Raw genomic sequence first — 24533 nt, 5'->3', positions numbered from 1 at the left:
ATTGTGCTAATCCTACTGAATCATAAAAGGAAGGACTGAGTCAGAAAGGACTGAATTAATTTCAGCAACCTTGCTGCCATATTGTTTGCACCCATTGTAGAGCTCTTCCTCTAAGCAAGAGCTCTTAGCTCTTAGTGGTTGCATGACACTGCAAATAAGAACATTAACCCAGGGTTTAGGAATCCACTGTACGGTGAGAAACATAATTTTATGAATGCCCAGGATTAGTTGTTAAACCTGGTAAATTTTGAGCAGTGTGAAATGTGAAACAAGATAACCCAGGATTCTGTTTACTTGAGGTTTAGAATGACCCAGTGTTAACTATTTAATGTGTGAAAAGCCCTTCTCAAAACTATACAGTTGTAGTGTCCCTTTATGTGCATAAATTGCTGCTTTTTATATATTGAAAAATATGTAACATTATATTTACTTATATATCGCATGTAATGTTATTCAGTAATATCCATCATAATATATAGATGTGCATGTGATAAAATATGGTTCTGTGTGTATACATATATATATATATATATATATATATATACACTCACCGGCCACTTTATTAGGTACACCTGTTCAATTGCTTGGTAACACAAATTGCTAATCAGCCAATCACATGGCAGCAACTCAGTGCATTTAGGCATCTAGATGTGGTGAAGACTACCTGCTGAAGTTCAAACCGAGCATCATAATGGGGAAGAAAGGGGATTTAAGTGACTTTGAACGTTGAACGAATGTTGGTGCCAGACGGGCTGGTCTGAGTATTTCAAAAACTGCTGATCTACTGGGATTTTCACGCACAACCATCTCTAGGGTTTACAGAGAATGGTCTGAAAAAGAGAAAATATCCAGTAAGCGGATGAAAATGCCTTGTTGATGTCAGAGGTCAGAGGAGAATGGGCAGACTGGTTAGAAATGATAGAAAGGCAACAGTAACTCAAATAACCAATCGTTACAACCAAGGTATGCAGAATACCATCTCTGAACGCACAACATGTCAAACCCTGAAGCAGATGGGCTACAGCAGCAGAAGACCACACCAGGTGCCGCTCCTGTCAGCTAAGAACAGGAAACGGAGGCTACAATTCGCACAGGCTCACCAAAATTGGACAATAGAAGATTGGAAAAACATTGCCTGGTCTGATGAGTCTCGACTCCTGCTGCGACATTCAGATGGTAGGGTCAGAATTTGGCTTAAAGAACATGAAAGCATGGATCCATCCTGCCTTGTCTCAACGGTTCAGGCTGGTGGTGGTGGTGTAATGGTGTGGGGGATGTTTTCTTGGCACACTTTGGGCCCCTTAGTACCAATTGAGCATCGTTTAAACGCCACAGCCTACCTGAGTATTGTTGCTGACCATGTCCATCCCTTTATGACTACAGTATACCCATCTTCTGATGGCTACTTCCAGCAGGATAATGCACCATGTCACAAAGCTCAAATCATCTCAGACTGTTTTCTTGAACATGACAATGAGTTCACTTTACTCAAATGGCCTTCACAGTCACCAGATCTCAATCCAAGTCAAGTCAAGTCAAGTTGAGCTTTATTGTCATTCCGCTACATGTGGGGACATACAGTGGAACGAAATGTCGTGTCTCGCAGGACCACGGTGCTACATAAATACAGACATACAACAATGAAGTAAAAAACACTATAAACCTATACACTACTAACCTACTGATAGATTTAACTATAAGTATACTATAAGTATTTACCCTATACAAACTAAAAGAATAAAGGATAAAAAAAATACAACTATACGAATGCTTCACATAAATATTACCCTATACAAACTAAAAAATAGAAGATAAAAAATACAAACTATACGAATGCTTCACAAATACTGTACATGTGCAAAGAGAGACATTTGAGTCAGCAGCTGGTTGGGGAACAGTGCAGGATGATTTGTAGTGCATGAGCATGTAAACATACATATATTGCTGAGTCTTTTGTGAGATTGTGCACACGCAGCAGTGTGTGTAAGTGTCCATAGTGCACATAGTGTAAAGTGTAAGTGTCCATAGTGTAAAGTGTCCATAGTGCACATAGTGTAAAGTGTCCATAGTGTAAAGTGTCCATAGTGCACATAGAGGAGAGTGTGTTACTACAGGTGGTTTGTACAGGCCCACTCACCTGTGTGTAGCACACTTTGAATTGCACAAAAAATAAAAATAAAATAAATAAAAAAAAATTAAAGTTCCATACAGTTTTTCTTTGGTGTGGTAAGGTTTGGGGTGGGGGGTGGTCCATGTTTCAGGAGGTAGGGGTTTGCATGGGGTTTCAGAGGGGGGCGGGGTGGTTTGAGTTCAGGGCTCTCACAGCCTGGGGGAAAAAGCTGTTGAGCAGTCTGGCGGAGCGGGCTCTGATGCTCCGGTACCGTCTTCCTGCTGGTAGGAGCTGGAAGAGACTGTGGGAGGGATGGGTGGAGTCCTTCACGATGCTGTTGGTTTTGCTGGAGCATCGTGTAAGGAAGATGTCCAGGATGGAGGGGAGAGGGGCACCGATGATCTTTGCAGCTGTGTTCACTGGCCGCTGGAGGGTCTTGCGGTCAGCAGCACTGCAGTTCCCGTACCAGACAGTGATGCAGCTGGTCAGCACACTCTCAATGGTGCCTCTGTAGAATGTGGTGAGGATGGGTTGAGGGAGACTTGCTCTTTTCAGCCGGCGGAGAAAGTGTAGGCGCTGTTGTGCCTTTTTGGAGAGTGACATGGTGTTGGTGGTCCAGGTGAGATCCTCTGTGATGTGCACCCCCAGGAATTTAGTGCTGCTGACTCTCTCCACAGTCGAGCTGTCGATGGTCAGTGGGGGGTGGTCAACGGAGTTTCTTCTGAAGTCCATCACAACCTAGGGCTGGGCGATTAATCGAAAAGTAATCGAAATCGACATTCAGAACCTATAATCGATCAAATTTTTCCAGGTCGATTATTTCGATTACTTTCCCTTTAAAACACTACCGCGTGTGGAGTCACGTGACCCGGCTCCCTTACATTACGTTATTCCGCCAACATGTTGAGCATGAAGAGCTTAATCACTGAGACAACTGAGCAACTAGAGCAGCTTGTACCAAAGAAAAATGCAGTCTCTGTCATTTGGACACATTTTGGCTTCAGTAAGGATGACATCGAACAAAATTAAGTCAGATGTAGACACTGTAGAAAAACGTCCAAGACGTTTCGACGTCCAAAGGTAACACCACCAATTTGTTTCAACACTTGGAGCACAATCACGTTACTGAATATGAACAAGAGTTATTTTGTTTAGAAGAGATACTGCTTATTTTCTACTTTTAATAAGAAAAACATTGAAAATAATTTATTTTATTTCCAAAAGTGCAAGTTATTTATTTTTACTTTTTTTATAAGAACAAAGTGACTGTTCGTTTTAGGCAATGTGTGCTTTAATTTCAGTTGTTTAACATTGATGTTCAATAAATAATCATAGATAGTAGATAGTGTGTGTTTCCTTCAATTATTTTAAAATCAAGTAATGCACCCTTCATTCAAAAATCTCTCACTTGTAATATGTGAGCATATTTACTGTACAAAACTTGTCAGTGAACTATGAGGGCAAAAAAATAAAAAATAAATAAAATAATCGTTCATTAATCGTAATCGAGTTAAAATGTTCAATTAATCGAGATTTTGGTTTTAGGTCAAATCGCCCAGCCCTATCACAACCTCCTTTGTCTTCTCCACATTGAGGGACAGATTGTTTGTGCCACACCATTCAGCCAGCTGTGCCACTTCCTCTCTGTAGTGCGTTTCATCATTGTTGCTGATGAGACCTACCACTGTTGTGTCATCAGCAAACTTGATGATGTGGTTGGAGCTGAACTTGGCAGTGCAGTCGTGGGTCAGCAGTGTGAAGAGCAGCGGGCTGAGCACACAGCCTTGTGGGGCACCTGTGCTCAGTGTTGTAGTGCTCGAGGTGTTGTTGCCGACACGGACTGACTGAGGTCTTCCAGTTAGAAAGTCCAGGATCCAGTTACAAAGGGAATTGTTAAGGCCCAGCAGGTTTATCTTATTTATGAGCTGTTGTGGGATTATTGTGTTGAATGCCGAGCTGAAGTCAATGAACAGCATTCTAACATAGGAGTCTTTATTTTCTAGGTGGGTTAGAGCCAGGTGGAGGGTGGAGGAAATTGCATCGTCCGTAGAGCGGTTTGGACGGTATGCAAACTGGAGCGGGTCGAGTGTGTTGGGGAGGCTGGTTTTGATGTTATGCATGACTAGCCTCTCAAAGCACTTCATCATGATTGGAGTCAGTGCTATGGGACGGTAATCATTGAGACAGGACACAGGTAGCCAATAGAGCACCTTTGGGATGTGGTGGAATGGGAGATTCACAAAAGTACACAAAAGTGTTGTTTGTGGTTTCATCCTTCTATTCTTTGAGAAGTATGTCATATTATGGAAGTAAATGGTCAAGTTCAGCTACTCAATAGAAACTATGACCTTTTAGATTTATAAAGGACCTATTTGCGCATCTGTGTGAGGGCTTACAGATTGGCAGTCAATAAATGTTGTCTTATTCTCAATGTTTTTGCAAACTGCATCACAACCACTGTTTTGATACCCCAGGTTAACATAGAAGTGAGCTTTTGAATTCATTGTCAATACACAAACTAATACATACCTTTAACACTGTTCTGTGTCTTTCATTTTTAATTCTAAAAATGTAAAATTTGCTTTAAAATTGCTTTATTTGGCAATGGTAGAACTCTCAATTTAGATAGCTAGATAGCTTTCTAATCATTGTGTATACACACTGGTGGCAGACAGTCATCTAACTCAAGTCCTTAGTCTCCCAATAAGAAGTCGTCATCCTCTCTCCTTTTCCTCTGATCCTCATCTATGAAAGTCAACAAGCTCCAAAACAAAAGCTTGTCATCCTTCTAAAGATCAGCTAATCGTTGCAACCCTAGCACATCTGTTAAGACCAAAGCCAAGGTAATTGCTGATAATGAATTGCCATATATTAACCACTTTGAAATATTAAATGTGTGTGTTTCACTATACTTGCTAATTTTAGTAATTAACCTGATACAATTGTGTGATTTTGAGTTTTCTGTTGAGACAGCTCCCGCATTGCTCTGTTCGCAATACCCTTGAGCAAATTTAGCAAATGCCCACATTGTTTGCTAGTCTATCGAAATTGCTATCATCAATTTGTTCGCTTGCGTAATTTTGATTTCCATTCTACCTCATCTGCCTGTCGCCTTTTACTTCTACTCCCCCACCCTCTTCAAATTAATACTCACATGCACACATATGTACATGCAGTATTCTCACACCGAGACCCTATTCTCTGACTGTCTCCTGGCATGATGCCAAGTCTTTTTCTTTTTTTTCTTTTTTTTCCAATGGAAGTTGGGGCTGTTACCCTATATGCAAATTAGCCTCATTTTGATTAAAAGACAGCTGCAAATTTAATTAGATTCTACAGCAGAGAGAAATATCATGCCGGTCCTCTCTGGAGGGGAGTGATTTGCTTGAATTAATGTTTGCTAGTCTTGCACATTGAAGTAAACACAGGGATAAAAAGAAAGGTATGTTGTTGCAGATCTTTTACGAAGGGCAATGAGGCGTTTCTATTGAACACCACTGATGAAAAACCCTCTTGCATCGTTTAATGAGTTTTGTAACATCAAAAGCCAGAATAACAACATAACAGGAGCCTAAAAGAGCTGTTTTAAGTAATATGCACAGATTCTTTAAGTAAGAGTCGGCCTTCCTCGTCTTTATGATTATATTAATCATTTGACAAGTGCAAAAACATATGCAAGATTAGCATTATATGGTTGAGATGTTTATAACTGTTACAGGGCTGACGAGACATGAGACGTGTGGATCCATATGCAAAGCTTTATTAAAAAACATGGTCAGAAAACAGGCAGGGTCAGAGATCGGCAAACAGGTATGGCAAGGGCAAGACAGAGCAATCCGTGGAGCAAGCGTGGGTCGACGATCAGCGAACAGTATCCAAAGGGGCAAGGCAGAGAGATAATCCAGAGACGAGAGCAATAATCCAAACTGGGAGCGAACAGAGTCCAAACGGCAAGGCAAAGGGGTAAATCCAGGAAACAAAGGCAGGGTCAGACACGGCAAGATAAACAAGGCAAGACAAGACAAGACTAAGACTATGGCTCTGTAAAGTAGCTATCGCTTGGGGAGTGATAAATGCTAAACAATACTCGGCCCTGAACAAGAGCAAGTCCCAGGCTTATATGGTGTGTGGTGGTGATTGAAAAATGGTGATCAGGTGTGGGCGAAATAGTGAACAGCTTTGAATGTCGTCAGTGCAAAGGATTATGGGAAATTGAGTCCAATGTGTTGTGAGTGAAAAACTCATAGTGGTGAACGGGTGACCTCTAGTGGTGGTTAATCGGGAGAGCATGGACCAGATTCGTGACAATAACAGACACACTAGAATTTACATTTAAACTTTTAATTTAATCTACCTATCTATCTATAGGTACATTATTCTAATCCCCCAGTTTATGTCTGACTGGCCAGTATCTGTTTGACTGAATGAGCATGATTCATTCCAAAATACATTCATTTCAAAAATTATTTTTATTATATAATTTAAAAATATATATTATATTTAAAATCAAACATTTGTAGATAGTAAAACTAAAGTTTTAAAACTTCTTTCAGGGGTTTTATTTGTTTTTGTTTGCAAACCTATTCTATAAAAGTAGACCATTTTCAGACAAGAATGCTCAGCTAATCTTAGGCTAATTTGGCTGATGACACACGTGGCAACTTTTTAAGTAATGTTTCCGTCAATGAGCAACCAGGTGAGATGCAGGGCCCTCGACCGATCTAAAATATCCAGATAGAAATTTGTTTGCCATTCTCACTGGGAAAGTGCCCAAACAACATTACTAAACAAAGTTGACCGACAAAATTGCTCAAAAGTTGCCATGTGTATCATCAGCCTTATATTTAGCATCCAATCTTTGTTGTTCTTCTTATAAGAAACTTATCAAAATTTAGGGTCCACGGACCTACTTAAGTATCTTAGATTTATGAAACTGCTGCAAACCTACCAGTCTCTTTGTTACTATTGAAGTTAATACAAGGTGGCATGGTGGTGGAAATTGTGAAGACCTGCTTGGTGAGACCTATGCTACTGGTGATGTATCATGTTTGGCCACTATGGCCTGGTTAACAGTAGTGACAGTGCTTTCCTTCCTCGATGGGTGAAATTCTTTCTTGTGACCTATGATTTGAGGCAATTTTGAGAGACACCCAAGGCTCTTTAGATTTTTTGTGAGTGGGTGTGTGTGTTAATATAATGCGATTACAAGTTGGTAATCCATACCTGAGTGTTTTAATCGCTTGCAAATTGTTGAATGAGTCACATAAGCAAAAGTAAACATGCTTGCAATGGTTAATCTACTCATTTTAAGAATTGTCATTAAATGTTTTTGTAGACTCAGCATGAATGAAAGGCATGTGTATAATAGTCAAAACTGTTAGTAAATGCCCCAGACAGGTTTGCATTCGCATTAGTGGCTTAATGTGGTAGTAGAAGTAGGCCTACTGAACTTTTGTATCTTTATTTCAACAGTAGAATATATTACAAATTGTTACACTGTAAAATGGTTTTTATAAGAAGGTTCATGTAACAATCACTTTTTTATTGCCACTTTTTTATTTTTAGTGTCTCACATAGCCAAATCTATATAGTCTATAATGCTTCATAATCAAGCTATCATAACAGTGCAATTTCAATAACCTCACCTGCTGACATAAAGCTGGTGAATTGCGCAGCTGGTGCATATCCATGATCTGCATATGCATATGATCTGATGCTTTCCTAACTGCTGTTTTCTCACCGCTGTCACTTTTGTTGTGTTTGTTTTGTTATTGAGAGGAAAGCCTGCAGTACATATATTAATCTAAACGCCGCTCTCATCAGCATGAATGGCATCTGAATGTTCATTAACTGTAAATTTCTGCAAAGGTATTTCCAACTTCTTTTTACTAAGCAAAGAAAGGAAGAAAAACTTTGCCGTTTTGAAATATTTGAAATATAGCGGCCTTGAATTGCGTTCATTCTCTTCTACATTATCTGTGCACATGTGTTAGCACGGGTAATAAGTCGCTGGCTGCGGTTCACTTTCCGGCCACCAAGTGTCACTTATATCAAGAGTTTTTGAATTCTACATATAGTCTCTTTACAGCCATATTGTCAGTCTACCATATGAACAAGCATGTTATTAAATCTCTGCATGTTATTAAACCTGTGTTAGGGTGGGTGTAGTGTCTTGTTCTGCTATATGAGGCAGTGGGAAAATGATAATTAAGTCTGCTGTCAGATTCACAGTTACAGTGCCCTCCAGCTCTTCATGTTTCTCACTCTTTCTTTCTTTCACCCTTTACTATGTCTGTGTCACCCACACACATGCCCACACATATGCAGCTTTCAACTTATTTTTTATGTGAAAACACACTTAAATCTTTCCTTATTTACATTTATATGATCAGATTTACTCTCCTATGGTAGCTATGCAAATTTGCCCTTTCTCAAATACCTGATTGCTGGTAATACATTTGCAGTGGCTGAAAATAAATAACGTTGCCCTCCAGTAGCAATCCACATCTAAGTTGGGCTCTTTTTCCCTCCTCATGAATTTGGTAATAACAAGTTTGTTTACGTAGACCCAGCTGAAGTCTTAGGGTAAGGGTATTTTGAGCCTTCGATCTTCATATCAAAATGAACTCTGAACACCGAATAAGCAGGTGGGGTGCTTTTGAGTTTTGAGGGAAACCTGATTTGGGCTCTCATTCCCAAGACACACTCTAATACATCCATATACTCTTCAAATCCCCCATCGAATCTTCAGATGATAGAAACATAGTTTCTTAGTTTGTTTGTTTTGTTTTTTTACCATATGTGAAGTGCTGCATATCAAACTATTGATCATGAAATTGGAAACTTTACCAGATCAGTTCATTCAGTCATGCTGATTTGAAGAACCTGCTAGATCTATGTGTTGCATTCATGTGACACGCTCACACTATGTCTCAGTGAGAAGGGGCTGGGCAGCACATTTATGGTGTGGGGAAATTGGAGACAGAACCCAGTTCAGGTGCAAATTGCTTTCTACCAACATATTGGCAATGCCAATCTTTATTTCTGAGTCTGAGGAGCCTTGTCTCTAATCATTACTATTAATGCCAATGTGTGTATGTGGAAATGTGACACTGAGTGAAATGCAGATATGGAATATTTTAAAGACTCTCCAAGTGAACCCTGATACTATAATCAGGCAATAAGAAATTAATTTCCCCCCTGGTTGCACTTTTAGTAGTTGTACCTCTAGTTAAAGTAACAAAATTGTACCTTTTAGCTTTTTACCGTTTAAGGATCAATTTTGTACCCCAGGGAACAGTTGTGCACACTGCACTGGGCTACAGGTGGGGAACCCTTATGCTGCTGCAAAATAATTTAAGCAATACATACACTTTCATACTTAAGTCCTAAATATACTCTCATTTATCAACTTCTCACCTGTACTTTTATTGGAGGCATTCCCTCTGGATTGTATTGACTTCTAGACAGGAGGGACTTAAGGTTCAAAATATGGCAATTACGATCAGAGCTCGAGAAACCAAGCTGTTAACCACTCCAGACAGTCCCATCAGAAATGTAATGCCATTGTCCTAAGAACATGCTGTGAATTTAAATACTTGTAAATGTACAAATGTATTTGAATGTGGCAAGTAAAAGAACCGGGTAACGCTTTATTTTAGGGTCTCTTAATTAGTTGCTTATTTGCATGCATATTACTAGAATATTAGCCATTTATTAGTAGTAATTATGCACATATTCATGTTTTATTTTACATGACCATATTTTACATCCCTAATCCTACCCAATACCTAAACTTAACAACTACCTTACTAATTATTAATAAGCAGCAAATAATGAATTTATTGAGGGAAAAGTCGTAGTTAATAGTGAATAAGTGTTCCCTATTCTAAAGTGTTACCAAGAACTGTTTCATAGGAACTACCATTTGGGTACACACATATACACATACATACAAACGGTAGTTCAGACACAGTCAGGATTGAAATAGGTTGCATAGGACCTATTAAAATAAGTTACATCTCCATGTTGTAATATATCTGTTTCTGTTTAGTTTCCTTTCTGCCCATATTTGGTTTTTCCTGTTTTAGTTCATGACCCAGTTTTGTTAATTAGTTATATTCATCACCTGTGTTCTATTAATTACCTTGTTTCCTCGTTTGTTCCACTCCCTTTATAAGTCCTCAGTTCTCCCTCTGTGTTTGTCGGATCTTAAGTTGTAAATGGTTTGATGTGTGTTGATGCTATTAAATTTACCTTTTTGTTATCCTTCGTGTGGGCGCCGATTACTACAACCACCAACCGTAACAGAAGATCCGACCGCAAAAGAAAACGAGATCTGCTCAGGATGCTGGAGCTTGTGCCCGTCGTTTGCGGGGGTTCACGCCGCCGTTCGCGGCTCGCCCCTGCCCGTACTGCGAGGGATGTCGGGCTGCCTGTAGCGGCTTACCCTGGCCACCCGTTTTGGGGAGAACGGGTCGCCATTCGCCGCACACCCTTACCCACCGCCCCAATGAAATTCGCTCCGCCTGAGACGGCGAGGAATGTTCCGCCCGCGGCGAGGAGGATTCCGCCGCAAGGGGCGATGAACGTTGCGCCGTCGGCAACGAAGAGGATCCCGCCGTACACGGCGATGAATGTTCCGCCCGCGGCGAGGAGGATTCCGCCGCGAGGGGCGATGAACGTTGCGCCGTCCGCGGAGAAAAGGGATTCCGCCGCCAATAACGGTTCCCCAGAACCACCGAGGGGGGAAAAACAGGTGCCGGTGGGGATTTTAATTGAGTTTGAGGGCATGTCATTCCCTCCAGTGCCTGCTCCTCGTCAGTACCATCCAGTGCCTGCTCCTCACCAGCGCCATCCGGTGCCTGCTCCTCGCCAGTGCCATCCAGTGCCTGCTCCTCGCCAGTGCCATCCAGTACCTGCTCCTCGCCGGCGCCCTCCAGTGCCAGCTCCTCGCCAGTGCCTTCCTGTGCCTGCTCCTCGTCTGAGCCCACCAATTCCGGCACCTCGCAAGTGCCCACCTGAGTTCCCGCTGGTCCCGTCCAGCCGTCCTGAGTTCCCGCTGGTCCCGTCCAGCCGTCCTGAGTTCCCGCTGGTCCCGTCCAGCCGTCCTGAGTTCCCGCTGGTCCCGTCCAGCCGTCCTGAGTTCCCGCTGGTCCCGTCCAGCCGTCCTGAGTTCCCGCTGGTCCCGTCCAGCCCACCTGAGTTCCCGCTGGTCCCATCCAGCCGTCCTGAGTTCCCGCTGGTCCCGTCCAGCCGTCCTGAGTTCCCGCTGGTCCCGTCCAGCCGTCCTGAGTTCCCGCTGGTCCCGTCCAGCCCACCTGAGTTCCCGCTGGTCCCGTCCAGCCCACCTGAGTTCCCGCTGGTCCCGTCCAGCCCACCTGAGTTCCCGCTGGTCCCGTCCAGCCCACCTGAGTTCCCGCTGGTCCCGTCCAGCCCACCTGAGTTCCCGCTGGTCCCGTCCAGCCCCGCGCCTCCAGAGCGCCCTCTAATGTCCGCGCTACAAGAGCGCCCCTTGGAATCTGCGCTGCAAGAGCGCCCTCAAGTGTCCGCGCTGCAAGAGCGCCCTCAAGTGTCCGCGCTGCAAGAGCGCCCTCAAGTGTCCGCGCTGCAAGAGCGCCCTCAAGAGTCCGCGCTGCAAGAGCGCCCTCCTGCGTCTCCGCTGGTCCCGTCCAGCTCTCCTTCGTCTCCGCTGGTTCTATCCAGCTTCGCGCCTCCCGTGCGCCCTCAAGTGTCTGCGCTGCAAGAGCGCCCTCAAGTGTCTGCGCTGCAAGAGCGCCCTCAAGTGTCTGCGCTGCAAGAGCGCCCTCAGGAGTCCGCGCTGCAAGAGCGCCCTCCTGCATCTACGCTGGTCCCGTCCAGCGCTCCTTCGTCTCCGCTGGTTCTATCCAGCTCCGCGCCTCCCGTGCGCCCTCAAGTGCCCGCTCCTCCAGAGCGCCCTCAAGTGCCCGCTCCTCCAGAGCGCCCTCAAGTGCCCGCTCCTCCAGAGCGCCCTCTAGTGCCCGCTCCTCCAGAGCGCCCCCAGGAGTCCGCCCCTCCAGAGCGCCCCCAAGAGTCCGTTCCTCCAGAGCGCCCTCAAGAACCCTCTCCTCCAATGTGGCCCCCAGAGGGGAACTTTCCCAAAGAAATTTTGGGGGGGGGCCATATAGTCTCAGTCTGTGTGGCCAGGCCAAGGGCCAAGGCCACGGAGCACCCCGATCCGCCAAGGCCGCCCGAGGACCCCGATCCGCCAAGGCCGCCCGAGGACCCCGATCCGCCAAGGCCACCCAAGGACCCAGATCCATCATGGCCTCCCGAGGACCCCGATCCACCATGGCCGTCCGAGGATCCCGATCCGCCAAGACCGCCCGAGGCTCCGGATCCGCCATGGTCTCCCGAATCTCCAGTCCTGCCATGGCCTCCCAAGGCTCCAGATCCGCCATGGCCTCCCAAGGCTCCAGATCCACCATGGCCTCCCGAATCTCCAGGCCTGCCATGGCCTCCCAAGGCTCCGGATCCGCCATGGTCTCCCGAATCTCCAGTCCTGCCATGGCCTCCCAAGGCTCCGGATCCGCCATGGTCTCCCGAATCCCCAGTCCTGCCATGGCCTCCCAAGGCTCCAGATCCGCCATGGCCTCCCGAATCTCCAGTCCTGCCATGGTCTCCCAAGGCTCCTGATCCGTCCTGGAGGCTCCCCTGTCCTATCCTGGTCCTGCTCCAGCCTCCAGGACGCCCGCCCCCCCTCCCCGATGTTACTGTTACGGTGCGGGACGCACCTTCCGGGAGGGGGAGATACTGTAATATATCTGTTTCTGTTTAGTTTCCTTTCTGCCCATATTTGGTTTTTCCTGTTTTAGTTCATGACCCAGTTTTGTTAATTAGTTATATTCATCACCTGTGTTCTATTAATTACCTTGTTTCCTCGTTTGTTCCACTCCCTTTATAAGTCCTCAGTTCTCCCTCTGTGTTTGTCGGATCTTAAGTTGTAAATGGTTTGATGTGTGTTGATGCTATTAAATTTACCTTTTTGTTATCCTTCGTGTGGGCGCCGATTACTACAACCACCAACCGTAACACATGTGACATTATTATGACTTATTAGAAGTCTGCATACTCAAACTCACTTTTGTGGAGACCAGTTCAGTGATATTTAAATTTAAATCTTGCTCTGAATGGATTATTAAGGCAATGTGTTGTTAACTGCTGCAATCAAATATTGATGTTGGGTCCTGGAGCAAGTCATGATTTCTTCACTTATTTTTGATTATTATTATTATTATTTTAAATGCGCAGCACTGTTATTAACTAAAATTATGAAAAATTATTAAATCTTAAAATGAAAACTGAACATATAAAAATATAAAATCTAATTCACAATATTTTTAAATACTATAAATAAATAATACAAAAATAACACTGCTGATATGTAGTAAAAATATATGCTAGGAGTAAAAATATATGCTTTGGTATGTATTGAAACAAAAGTATCCCAAAATAAAAATGTAAAGTACAGATTGTGTATTACTGTCCACGATTACTTGGAATACATCCAGAAATGGTTTTCAGCATTTGAAATGTGTTAATGGGAGAATGAGAGTGGTCCTCTGGCCTGCTCTTTTATCACAGAATAATATTCATCTCAGCACCCAAGCACTCTCTTTACCCTTCCCCCAGTCATGCTGCATCGCCCTGCTAGAGATGGGCATCACCATTTATTACTTACACACATATACACACACATGCATTACTACTCGCTGCCCCACCTGAGCACATTTGTCATTACCGTTCCACATTCGTTCCCTCACTGATGGAAAAACTTGCACCAATATGCAAAAAAGACAGAAAAGGTAAATATGTGTTGCCTGGGCAACAGCGAGGTTATTTCCAAACGCTGATGGAAATCAATGTCATGTGCCAAGCTGCTCTGTAATCAGGAAAATTAGAAAAATAGGGAGGGGGAATGTGTATATGTGTGTGTACGTGAGAGAGACAGAACGTGAGCGACAGAAAGGGTGAGAGTGGGGGACAGAGAAGGGAGGGACGAAAGAACAAAGAGAAAAGAAAGAGCAAAAGGAGAAGAGAAATCACATTTCTCCTTGTGTTCCTTAAAGGCTTCTCGCTGTTTTTCAAAGGAGGCAGAGCAATTCGTCATTTCATTAGGCTCTCTGTGCAGCCCCTATCAATTTCCTACCTTATTTGTTTATGCACAGCAGAAAAAATACCCCCCTGGATGGACCACAGTATGAATAACAAGCAGCTTCAAAGATTGGATATAGCTTTTTTCACTAATCTGCTCTGCTGCATGAAATAACATCTCACTGCCATTGTGCTGTTTTGATCTTGTGAAATGGTCAAATATAGGAATTTTGTGAAGAGATAAAAGTCAAGCAATTGATTAATGTAATGTATGTGTTCACCAATCTTAAACAGAGGTTAAATTAATAAGGATACATTTGTCATTTGATTCACTGTATGTTGTTTTGCTACCATGCTAATGTATTAATTAATTAATTAATCAATTAAATTGGCTTTTTGATTGTTTTCACATTGCTGTACATCTTTATGTAGGTCTGAGTGTCTGTCAGTCTTTAAGTCCACATATCTATGTGCTTCTATACAGTGCTATTAGATTTTTTTGTGTGTTTGTTTCTAAACAAGTGGCACTTCTGGGTTTTTCAGGCACCCCAAAATAGTGCTGTTTTAGTGCTTCATTCAATTTGAGCTGAAAATAACTAAAGCAAGCTGTTCTGGGGGATTGAAACACTTCCAAAAGGTAGTTCAAGATTGGGCCTTTATTGGATTTCCATTTGGATCGGTGGATCAGGAAAAACTTGGATCCCAGTCATCATTATTTCCTCAGCTCTAATAAAACCCAATTTCCCTGAAGCTGCTGTTATTTGCATTCCTCTGAGGCATTGCATAAACCCACAAGTTTCAAGAATATTAGCGGTCTTACATTTTTGTCAGCACCACAGGTTATACTGGCTTTTTGTAAAAGGATATCCAAATAATAACTATGCAAGTAACTATGCAATATGCAGATTTACATATCTTATCCTATGCTGATCTGCAATAATATTTATCAAAAATAAGAAAGTCTAAGAATCATGGCCTTGATGTATGATTACGTTTTATACAAGAATTAATATTTTGCAGATTTAATTTGCCCTCAAAGTGCCCTCATACTCAGCAGTGTTTGTCCTATTCCATATATTGTTATACTGTAGGTTCAGCATGATTTTTTTACAATGACAGACTGTTTTGCAGTCAGAAGTCTCAACTGTAAAACTAATTAACCTAAAAAAAAACTGAACTAAACTAAGCCCCCTTGTGGTTGCTTGTTGCATATGGCTAGAAGACTTGTGTGTGGTGTCTGTATTTTATTACTTGCACGCACATGTAGTATGCACGTGAGCATGGGGGTAAATACGTTTTCAAGGCACCACACTTGTTTGGTGGCTGATGCGGTGAAGTGAACAGATATGACATAAGTGAGACCTCTAGTTTCATTTGCATATTTAACACTGTGTTCACACTTCACTTGCCACATTTGCAAAGTCCCCACTTATCCCTTTAGCTTTTCCATGTATGACCGTGTTTGCTGTGTCTGCATCTTCACATTCGTGCTAGCATGCACAGCATTTAGCTCACACAATGATCCCTTAAGCAGAACTTGGCTTACACTGTAGTATCAGTTTTTTAAAATCTGCAAAAACAAATATAATATTTAACAGCCATTCCTTTTAAGAAACTAAGTAACTTTTAATTAAATTGTTATATGTATATAACAGTGGCAAACAGGGTATCAACTGGTATGACATTGTTATAACATTGTCATGTTATGAAACATAATGTGGCACCACTACTCCAAAAGTGGTGGGGCAAACTTTCATACTATAAAATGTAATCAAATTTGAACTATCAATATAATTTTAAACTTAATATTATGTGCCAGAGGAAATGTAATGATAACATAAATCAAGCAAATATTCTTGAAATTAATTTTATTAAGCAGTAAAGAATCTGCATTGTCTCAGTGTTTGCTTTGGGCAATACCAGGTTTAATTCCACTTATATAAAAAATAATTTACATTACTGAAAATATTTAAGGGGACAGCATACTTCAAAAACCTTAAAATTAATAAATTTTATGTATACCCTATATATGTTCAACAAAATGTACATTATAGTGCTTATGAACACACAAAATCAAATTGTATACAAATACACTCTTTATACAAAAAAAAACTTGTGACATATGCCAGTGCCACTGACATTGTCGGGAACACTGACACCAACACGAACACTGAGTCACAAAACATGTTGCCGTATGTTGTGTCACCTTCTATGGCAGGCCAGAGGGTCCAAAAATAGAACCAATGATGTTGCATTACTATTGCCAGTAGCGACAGAGTTTCCCACTGATAGGCCAGCAATGCACTTTTCTCATGCAGCAGGCAACTGGCTCTTCTCAGCAGGCGACTAACTTTCCTTGAGCAGCGTGTGACTGGCTCTCCTCAGCTGGTGATCCGCTTTCCTCACGCAGAGAGCGACTGGTTCTCCTCGGATGGTGATCCGCTTTCCTCACACAGAGAGCGACTGGCTCTGCTCGACTGGTGATCCACTTTCCTCACGCAGCGAGTGACTGGCTCTCCTCAGCTGGCGAACCCTTTTCCTCATGCAGAGAGCTACTGGCTCTCCTCTGCTGGTGATCCACTTCCCTCACACAGAGAGTGACTGGCTCTCCTCTGCTGATGATTCACTTCCCTCACACAGAGAGTGACTGGCTCTCCTCAGCTGGCGAACCATTTTCCTCATGCAGCGAGTGACTGGCTCTCCTCGGCTGGTGATCCACTTCCCTCATACAGAGAGTGACTGGCTCTCCTCAGCTGGTGAACCGTTTTCCTCATGCAGAGAGTGACTGGCTCTCCTCGGCTGGCAAACCGTTTTCTTCGCTCTCTGCATGAGGAATGCAAGTCACCAGCTGAGGAGAGCCAGTCACTCTCTGTACGAGGGAAGTGGATCACCAGCCGATCTCACGTGCATGATCTCACGTGTTGACTGGGTAGTGTTCTAATAATTTTGGCCACCATTGTAATTTCAAGCAAAACACAAAAATCTTCAAATTAATGAGGTACTTAAAATGATACATGCATACCTCTGTGTTTCCTGCGAACTCAGATCTGGGGATGCTGGTCTGTCTTCATCTTTTTTTTTTTTGGATTGTCAACTGCCTGTCTTTTCCTAAAACAAATAAGATGCACACTGTGACCTAACTAACCAGTCTAGCCAGCTACAACAATTGTTTTATCTAAATAATTTCAAGCAAAACATAAACCTGCAAGTTACTGAGGTGCGTAAAGGGATAATTCACCCAAAAATGAAAATTCTGTCATCATTTACTCACCCTAGTTCCAAACCTGTATGAATTTCTTTGTTCTGCCGAACACAAAGGAAGATATTTTGAAGAAAGTTTGTAACCAGGCTGTTTTGGGGCACCATTGACTTCCATAGTAGGAAATAAAAAATACCCCAGAACTGCTCTGTTTCCCACATTCTTCAGAATATCTTCCTTTGTGTTCAGCAAAACAAAGACATTCATATAGGTTTGGAACTACTTGAGGGTGAGTAAAAGATGACAGAATTTTTGGGTGAACTATCCCTTTAAACTGATCCTACATGCATACCTCTGTGTTTCCTGGGAACTCAGATCTTGGGATGCTGGTCTGTCGTCCTTTTCTTGTCTGAGAGAAGACATCTATCATTTGCTTATAAAAACACACAGACTAACTATACAATTTTCTTTTAGGGCTAACGGTAGGCTGGAGCCGAGCAGGAAGCTATTATAGAACAGTATTATACCTTTTAATGAACGTCAGTGTAGATTGTTTCAACCCCACACACTTCATTTTGCATTTCCACCCCCCAACTAATAACAGAAAAACAGGTTCACAAAGTTAGTAATGAGCAGTATATTTAAAAAATCGAAGACACCTTCTTGCTGCCACTTTAGTAACAGTCTATATCGCTAAACATTTTTCAGGACAATTTTCAGGATTCAATTTGGCTAATGTTGATGTAATTTATTCAAAATGCGGAATGTGCGCATACATCATTTAAAACGTTCACAACTTAATGATAGGCCTACTGAAACATACCTTGGACACTGCGTGCTTAACCCACCAGCTGAAAGGGGAGTTTTGATTGGTCTTTCAACCGAGTAAGACGACTTGAAGCGGCACTGCACGGACCAATCAGATTATGAGTTTAAAGTATCGCGAGAGAGCAATTTGAAAGCATACGGTGCCGTCTGCTCTCTAATTGCTCTCGCAGTACTTTCATGTCATATACCGTTTGGTTTGTGTAGTGTTGCTTCAAGTGAACCTGCCTGAAGTGCTGGGGCAGTGCCCCAGTAGTTTGAAAAGTGGTGGGTCAAATGCCAGCTCGCCCCTGTTGCCCCGGCGGCATAGGGATAACATTAGCTAAACGTTTAATTCATGATCCCAGATAATGTGTACATGGTGTACAGTGTTTCAGAAATATAGAGGAATATGTTTTCATGTATTTTCACAAATTGTTTGCTTTGAGAAAAATATACAGTTCTGGCGACAGTACATTTTCTGCTTGGGTGAGCAATTCCGGTACATGAAATCGCCCACATGCCAATCAACCAATGAGAACACTGAACAATGCAGACAATTAAAGAGTGATTGGTGGAATCTCTTCTGCCACCACAAATGTAACATAAATACATAAAAATACATAGTTCATAATACCACTAATTTATTCATTCATCCAGCTAATGCTTACATGTGTGTTATTCCCACCAAAAATAATGTTATGCCATTTCACGTTGAAGGGAATTCCTGTTGTTGTAAAGCTGTTTATTGGTTTGGCAACTCTTTTATAGCAACTGTTTTTATATTAACTGTCTTGAATATTAATATCTGATAAACGAGAATTTGAAAATTAAGTCACACAAGGGGCTGTTGTATTATTGTTTATGTAAGCCTTACCTTACCTCATTTGGAATGGAAAAAAAGAAATCTGCCAAAGAACCCAGTTATGAACATTTTAAGCTATGCTTTGGTTTTATCATGGGCAACATTGACACAAGCTGAACATACCAACCTTTACACATAGTTAGTCCTTCTAAATTGTAATTTCAGCAGTTTAGAAGGAGGTCACATGCTAGAAAAAAAGATGTAGAGAGAAGGCAGAGACAGACACCGTGAAAATTCTGCCTGGCCAGTCTGAAGGCACAGGAGCTTTTACAGCCTGTTCAGAAGTATCATTCCTCACATCTCTTGACATTTTCTATTATGTCTTTCACACATGGGTAAGTCTCTGTTTTTTCATTTTCTAGGCTATCCCTTTCTCCTCTCACCTTCACTCTGTTTTATTTTTTCCAGTGCCCTCTCCTTCTCTCACTCTGTATTTCTCGGTGTAGTGACATTTGAAATGCGGGGTCAGATTTCTAAAGGAACTCATCAATCTTCACACACTATATTCAGGGAAAAGGAATGAAAGAGAAAAAGAAATCAAGTGAGAGAAAGAGATAAATGATCAAATATCAAATATCAAATAACTATGACAGGTACAGTATATACTGTTGACAATTTACTTAATTAAAATAAGAAAATGCCACTTTTTGTCACAACTTAATTTTACTGTACTGTATGTAATTTGTGTTGCATTGTAATCTGTAAGGGATTTTAACACTGCACTTAACCCTGGGTTATAGTTGTTCTAAACGCCGCATTTAACCCAGTGTAGAGAAACGTTTCACTCTTGTCATTTAGAAGCGGGGTTAGCACTGCTTTCTGCCCTGGTTTATGAAACCCAGCCCACATTGCGGCTCCAAACATGTACATGTACAGTACACTTTGTGGTTGTTCATGCTGCTTCACTGTAAATAAACACCACTATTGCACAATAATGCATGTGCGAATTGAGCCTTTTTTATATATAACATCTTGGACAGTTACCACATCTAGGAAGCGGGCAGTCAAACCCACTTTTCTACGGTAAGGAAGAAAATGAGGCCAGTTGTTATTGTTTAATATTCTGTTATGTTTTTTGTAGTCATTTTGGTGAAATTTGGAGCTTTTGCTTGAAATATGTCACATTGTTCACAAGGTAATTACAATGTAATGTAAATGCCAGGCAGTCTCGTTTCTTGCACTACCTGCCAACATTATCATGCTGATGTATAAATGTTTAGCTAATTCCTACAAAGATTTATTTATTTGTTTGCTAAATATGTGAAATATATATATAAAAAACTGAATTGTACATAAAAATCACTGCATTTTTCCAGTGTTAAAGTGGCACTACAAGCTCTTTTTTTCTCTAAATAACATATCAAGATTAGGGAAAATTTCCAGTGAACAATGATTTCCTTGCACAATATTATGTTATGACCTCAATTGTTTTTTACCATACACTGTAAAAAATTCTGTAGTTTTTACAAAATAAGTTTGGCAGCTGTGGTTACCAGAATAATTTTGTAAAAAAAAAATACAGAAAAACTCTAAACACATTTACAGAACAAAACTATAAAATTTACAGTATAAAACTGTAATTTACAAACAAGGAAATTTGAATGTAAACCACTAAATTCAACAAAATGCACTGCAATTAAAATCTGTTTTGTACTTAACATACTGACAACCACCATAGTAATGCAGGTGGTAAAAGAGAAAGCCACATGAACAATCAAAGCTCATCACAAGTACCTTCACCACAAGCAGAAGTATATACTAATATATACAGTAGAAGGTGCACAGAGTCATCATGCAAACACAAAACACCATCATGGTAACACACATGATACCTAAATAATGCAATAAACTTTCATTAAACAACAGAAGATGTAACATAAAGCCCAAATGTACATAACTGATAACAAAAACTATTAAAAAACATGATTATTTAAACAAAATACTTTCAAATGTGGAGTGTCACGCAGGGAATTCTGGGAATGTTACTTTGATTTTTGACTTCTAAAAACTGTACAATTAACAGCATTTTACTGTAAAATGACATGAAATCTCTGGTTAGATCTTTTACAGTTTTTGCCTGTATATAGTACGGGAACCTATTAAAAAAAAAATTCAGTAGCGTTTTTACAAAGTTTTACAGTTAAAATTATTATACACTTATTTTTTACAGTGTAGTGTATGATTTGTAAAATAATACATTTTGACATTTGTGTCATGTAACCTGCTCCGTATGTATGTATTTTCTGATGCAGAAAACTTGCTTGGTAGCTCACCAGCGTTCCACTTACGATGCAGGGTGCTCCATAAAATCCTGTAAAAGACTAATAATTGCTTTATTTAATTGACCCATGAAGTCAGATATTGGAGCTGGGAATGATGTCCCACCCGATTTGATGGTGTTCCAGTACAATAGTCTGAAAACCAAGATGGATGCATCCACTGTTAAACTGCATCCTACTTGATAAAAACATATGAAGCAGTATTTTGCAAAGATAATGCCAAAGTGTAATGTCCACAGATAGCACTGTGTGCACCACTGAGTTTATTGAGACAAACAAACATAAGTGCTAATCAACAATACTTTCACTTACTGTTGATGCACTGTGCAGCCATTTTGAGCGTGAATGTGTGATCTGGGATGTTGCAGTTCCTCTGAGTTTCTGAGTCAGAACTCCAACTTGAGGGGGCATTCTTGTTAAAAGTTCCTACCAGGAACTCCAAAATTCTGACTTCTGAGTACAACTGGAATGCACTACAAAGCACAAAGAAGCTCAACGACTTGGCAAATGTTGTTTGTATCTCTTTAGGGTAGCATTTACTGTAGATGGAAGTTGAAATATTATTTTCCAATGTGATAAACCAGTAGTTTTAGCACCACTGCCACAGTTTATTTTCCATACTGCCACAATACGCACAACAGCCAACATAGTAAAACATTGTCATATTCACGTTCATCTGTTTTGGTAGAAACTGAATGTGTTTTTAGCACCACTCAATGGACATTTTACTTTGTGCAGCGATTTCTACCTGTTTTCCCATTATGCTGCTTAACTGACCCTTCGCAAAAACCTGCCCTCTTTAGTTACTGTTAATAATAATAATAAGTTTAATTTGTATAGCGCCTTTCCCTAGCTCAAGGACACTTCACTACTGTTGCTATGTCCAACAAGCCATGCCGCTCTCACACTACATATCATGTTCCCACGCAGTAAAAAATACATTGTAGAGCAAAGAGGAAACTGGCAAGTTTCAAACAAACAAGACAGAGCAGGTTACTTCTGGAATGAAACAAGGCCTCAGCTTTCAATTTTGTCATTTTTTAAAGAAATTCAAACAATAAATACAACCCGAATTCCAGAAATGTTGGGACGTTTTTTAAATTTTAATAAAATGAAAACTAAAAGACTTTCAAATCACATGAGCCGATAATTTATTCACAATAGATCATAGATAACATAATAAATGTTTAAACTGAGAAATTTTACAATTTTATGCACAAAATTAGCTAATTTCAAATGTGATGCCTGCTACAGGTCTCAAAATAGTTGGGACGGGGGCATGTTTACCATGGTGTAGCATCTCCTCTTCTCTTCAATACAGTTTGAAGATGTCTGAGCTTCGAGGTTATGAGTTTCTGGAGTTTTGGAGTTTCCATCTGCTGAAGAGTTCGTGGTTGTCTTTGACGTATTTTTCGTTTAATGATGCACCAAATGTTCTCTATAGTTGAAAGATCTGGACTGCAGGCAGGCCAATTCAGCACCTGGACTCTTCTACTATGAAGCCATGCTGTTGTAGTAGCTGTAGTATGTGGTTTTGCATTTTCCTGCTGAAATACACAAGGCTTCCCTGAAATAGTGTGTTCACGGTGTGTGTGTGTTCACTGCTGTGTGTGTGCACGTTGGATGGGTTAAATGCAGAGCACGAATTCCGAGTATGGGTCACCATACTTGGCTGAAAGTCACTTCACTTCACTTCAATTCACTTCACCTTGTGGTAGTTGTAGTTCTTATTTCCCAGATTTCTGAGAGAACCTATGGTTCTGACATGTTATTTCTCTGCAGGTTCTAGATGTACAAACTGAATATCCCATATCAAATTTTGTTTCTGCTTTTGTCAAATGTGTTTGATTGTTTAGAAATAACGTACCAGGTTACGTATGTAACCCAGGTTCCCTGAAGGGAACGAGAGCTGTGTCCGGAGACGCTATGGGAACGCCATCAGCGTAACCGGCACTCTGAATATTGTATACAACCAGTCTAATGGATGGGCGAGGCGTCACGGGCGGGGTGACGTCACGACCAGGTATATAAGCACGTGCGGCGGAGCCGGCTTCAGCTTCAAGTCATGAAGCAAGCACTGGCAGGGATGCTGGAATTGTGGCCCGAGACGCAGCTCTCGTTCCCTTCAGGGAACCTGGGTTACATACGTAACCTGGTACGTTCCCTTCCAGGAACATCGAGCTGCGTCCGGAGACGCTATGGGAACGCTATACCAACGCCGCCAGACTGACAAGTCCCTGCCTGGTGTCAGGCTGAAAGGACGGAGGAGCCTGGAGTGGCTCTGATGTCGAGGTTGTAAAACCTGGCGAATGTCAGGGGCGTGGACCACCCAGCAGCGTTGCAGATGTCTTGCATGGAGACACCTGCCCAGAAGGCCTTGGAGGCCGCCACACCTCGGGTCGAGTCCGCTCTGACTCCCAGCGGCGGGGGAAGGTCAGAGGTCTCGTACGCCAAATTGATGGCATCTACTATCCACCTACTAAGAGTGGGCTTCGTAACAGGAAGACCCTCTCTTAGGCGGACCAAAGCACTCGAGCAGTTGGTCCGTCTTTCTCCACAGGGCAGCTCTGTGGATGTATGCGTTGTACAGTTGTGCCTTTCCTCGTCGGGCTCCCTGAAGGGAGGAGGACAGAAGGCCTGAAGTACGACCGGCTGTGGTACGACCGTCAGAACCTTCGGTATGTACCCCGCACGGGGGTAGAGGAAGACTTTCGCTGAACCGGGCGCAAAGTCGATATGCGAAGGGGCCACAGATAGGGCCTGAAGGTCACTCACCCTCCTCAGAGAGGTGATAGCCAGCAGAAAGACGGTCTTGATCGTGAGGAGTCTATCAGTTATCTCCCCGAGAGGCTCAAAGGGTGCTCTGCACAGAGCCTCTAGTACCACAGCCAGGTCTCACATGGGGACACGGGGTCGTACAGGCGGCCTCAGCCTCAGCGCACCGCGGAGGAAACGTGTAAACAGGTGGTGTCAGCCCACTGATTGGCCACCGATAAGGGCGTGGTACGACGAGATGCCACGTAGACCTTAATAGTGGAGTGGGTTAACCCTGCGGAGAAGCGGTCCTGCAGGAACTCCAGAACTGCGCGGATCGGGCAGTTGACTGGGTCGAGCTGGCGGTCCCCGCACCATGAAGTGAAGAGTTTCCACTTCAAGGCGTAC

At 42.2% G+C, this 24533-nt stretch overlaps 1 protein-coding gene across 1 annotated transcript; it reads left to right on the top strand.

Moving 5' to 3' along the window:
- Positions 1-10139: 10139 nt before the first annotated feature.
- LOC306879003 (uncharacterized protein) lies at positions 10140-13164 on the top strand. Its single transcript, XM_079431658.1, has 2 exons — positions 10140-11014; positions 11070-13164. Exon 2 carries the CDS (start codon positions 11601-11603, stop codon positions 12906-12908), a length of 1308 nt encoding a protein of 435 aa, XP_079287784.1. The 5' UTR covers positions 10140-11014; positions 11070-11600; the 3' UTR covers positions 12909-13164.
- Positions 13165-24533: the final 11369 nt, after the last annotated feature.

Source organism: Barbus barbus, assembly GCF_936440315.1.
Source record: "Barbus barbus genome assembly, chromosome: 13".
Classification (NCBI taxonomy): Eukaryota; Metazoa; Chordata; class Actinopteri; order Cypriniformes; family Cyprinidae; genus Barbus; species Barbus barbus.
The sequence above is the reverse complement of the archived record's forward strand: the minus strand, read 5'-3'. Positions and strand labels throughout refer to the sequence as shown.

Bases quoted from the DNA above. Each gene is read 5' to 3' on its own strand.
- LOC306879003 (XM_079431658.1), top strand. From the start codon at position 11,601: ATGTCCGCGCTACAAGAGCGCCCCTTGGAATCTGCGCTGCAAGAGCGC.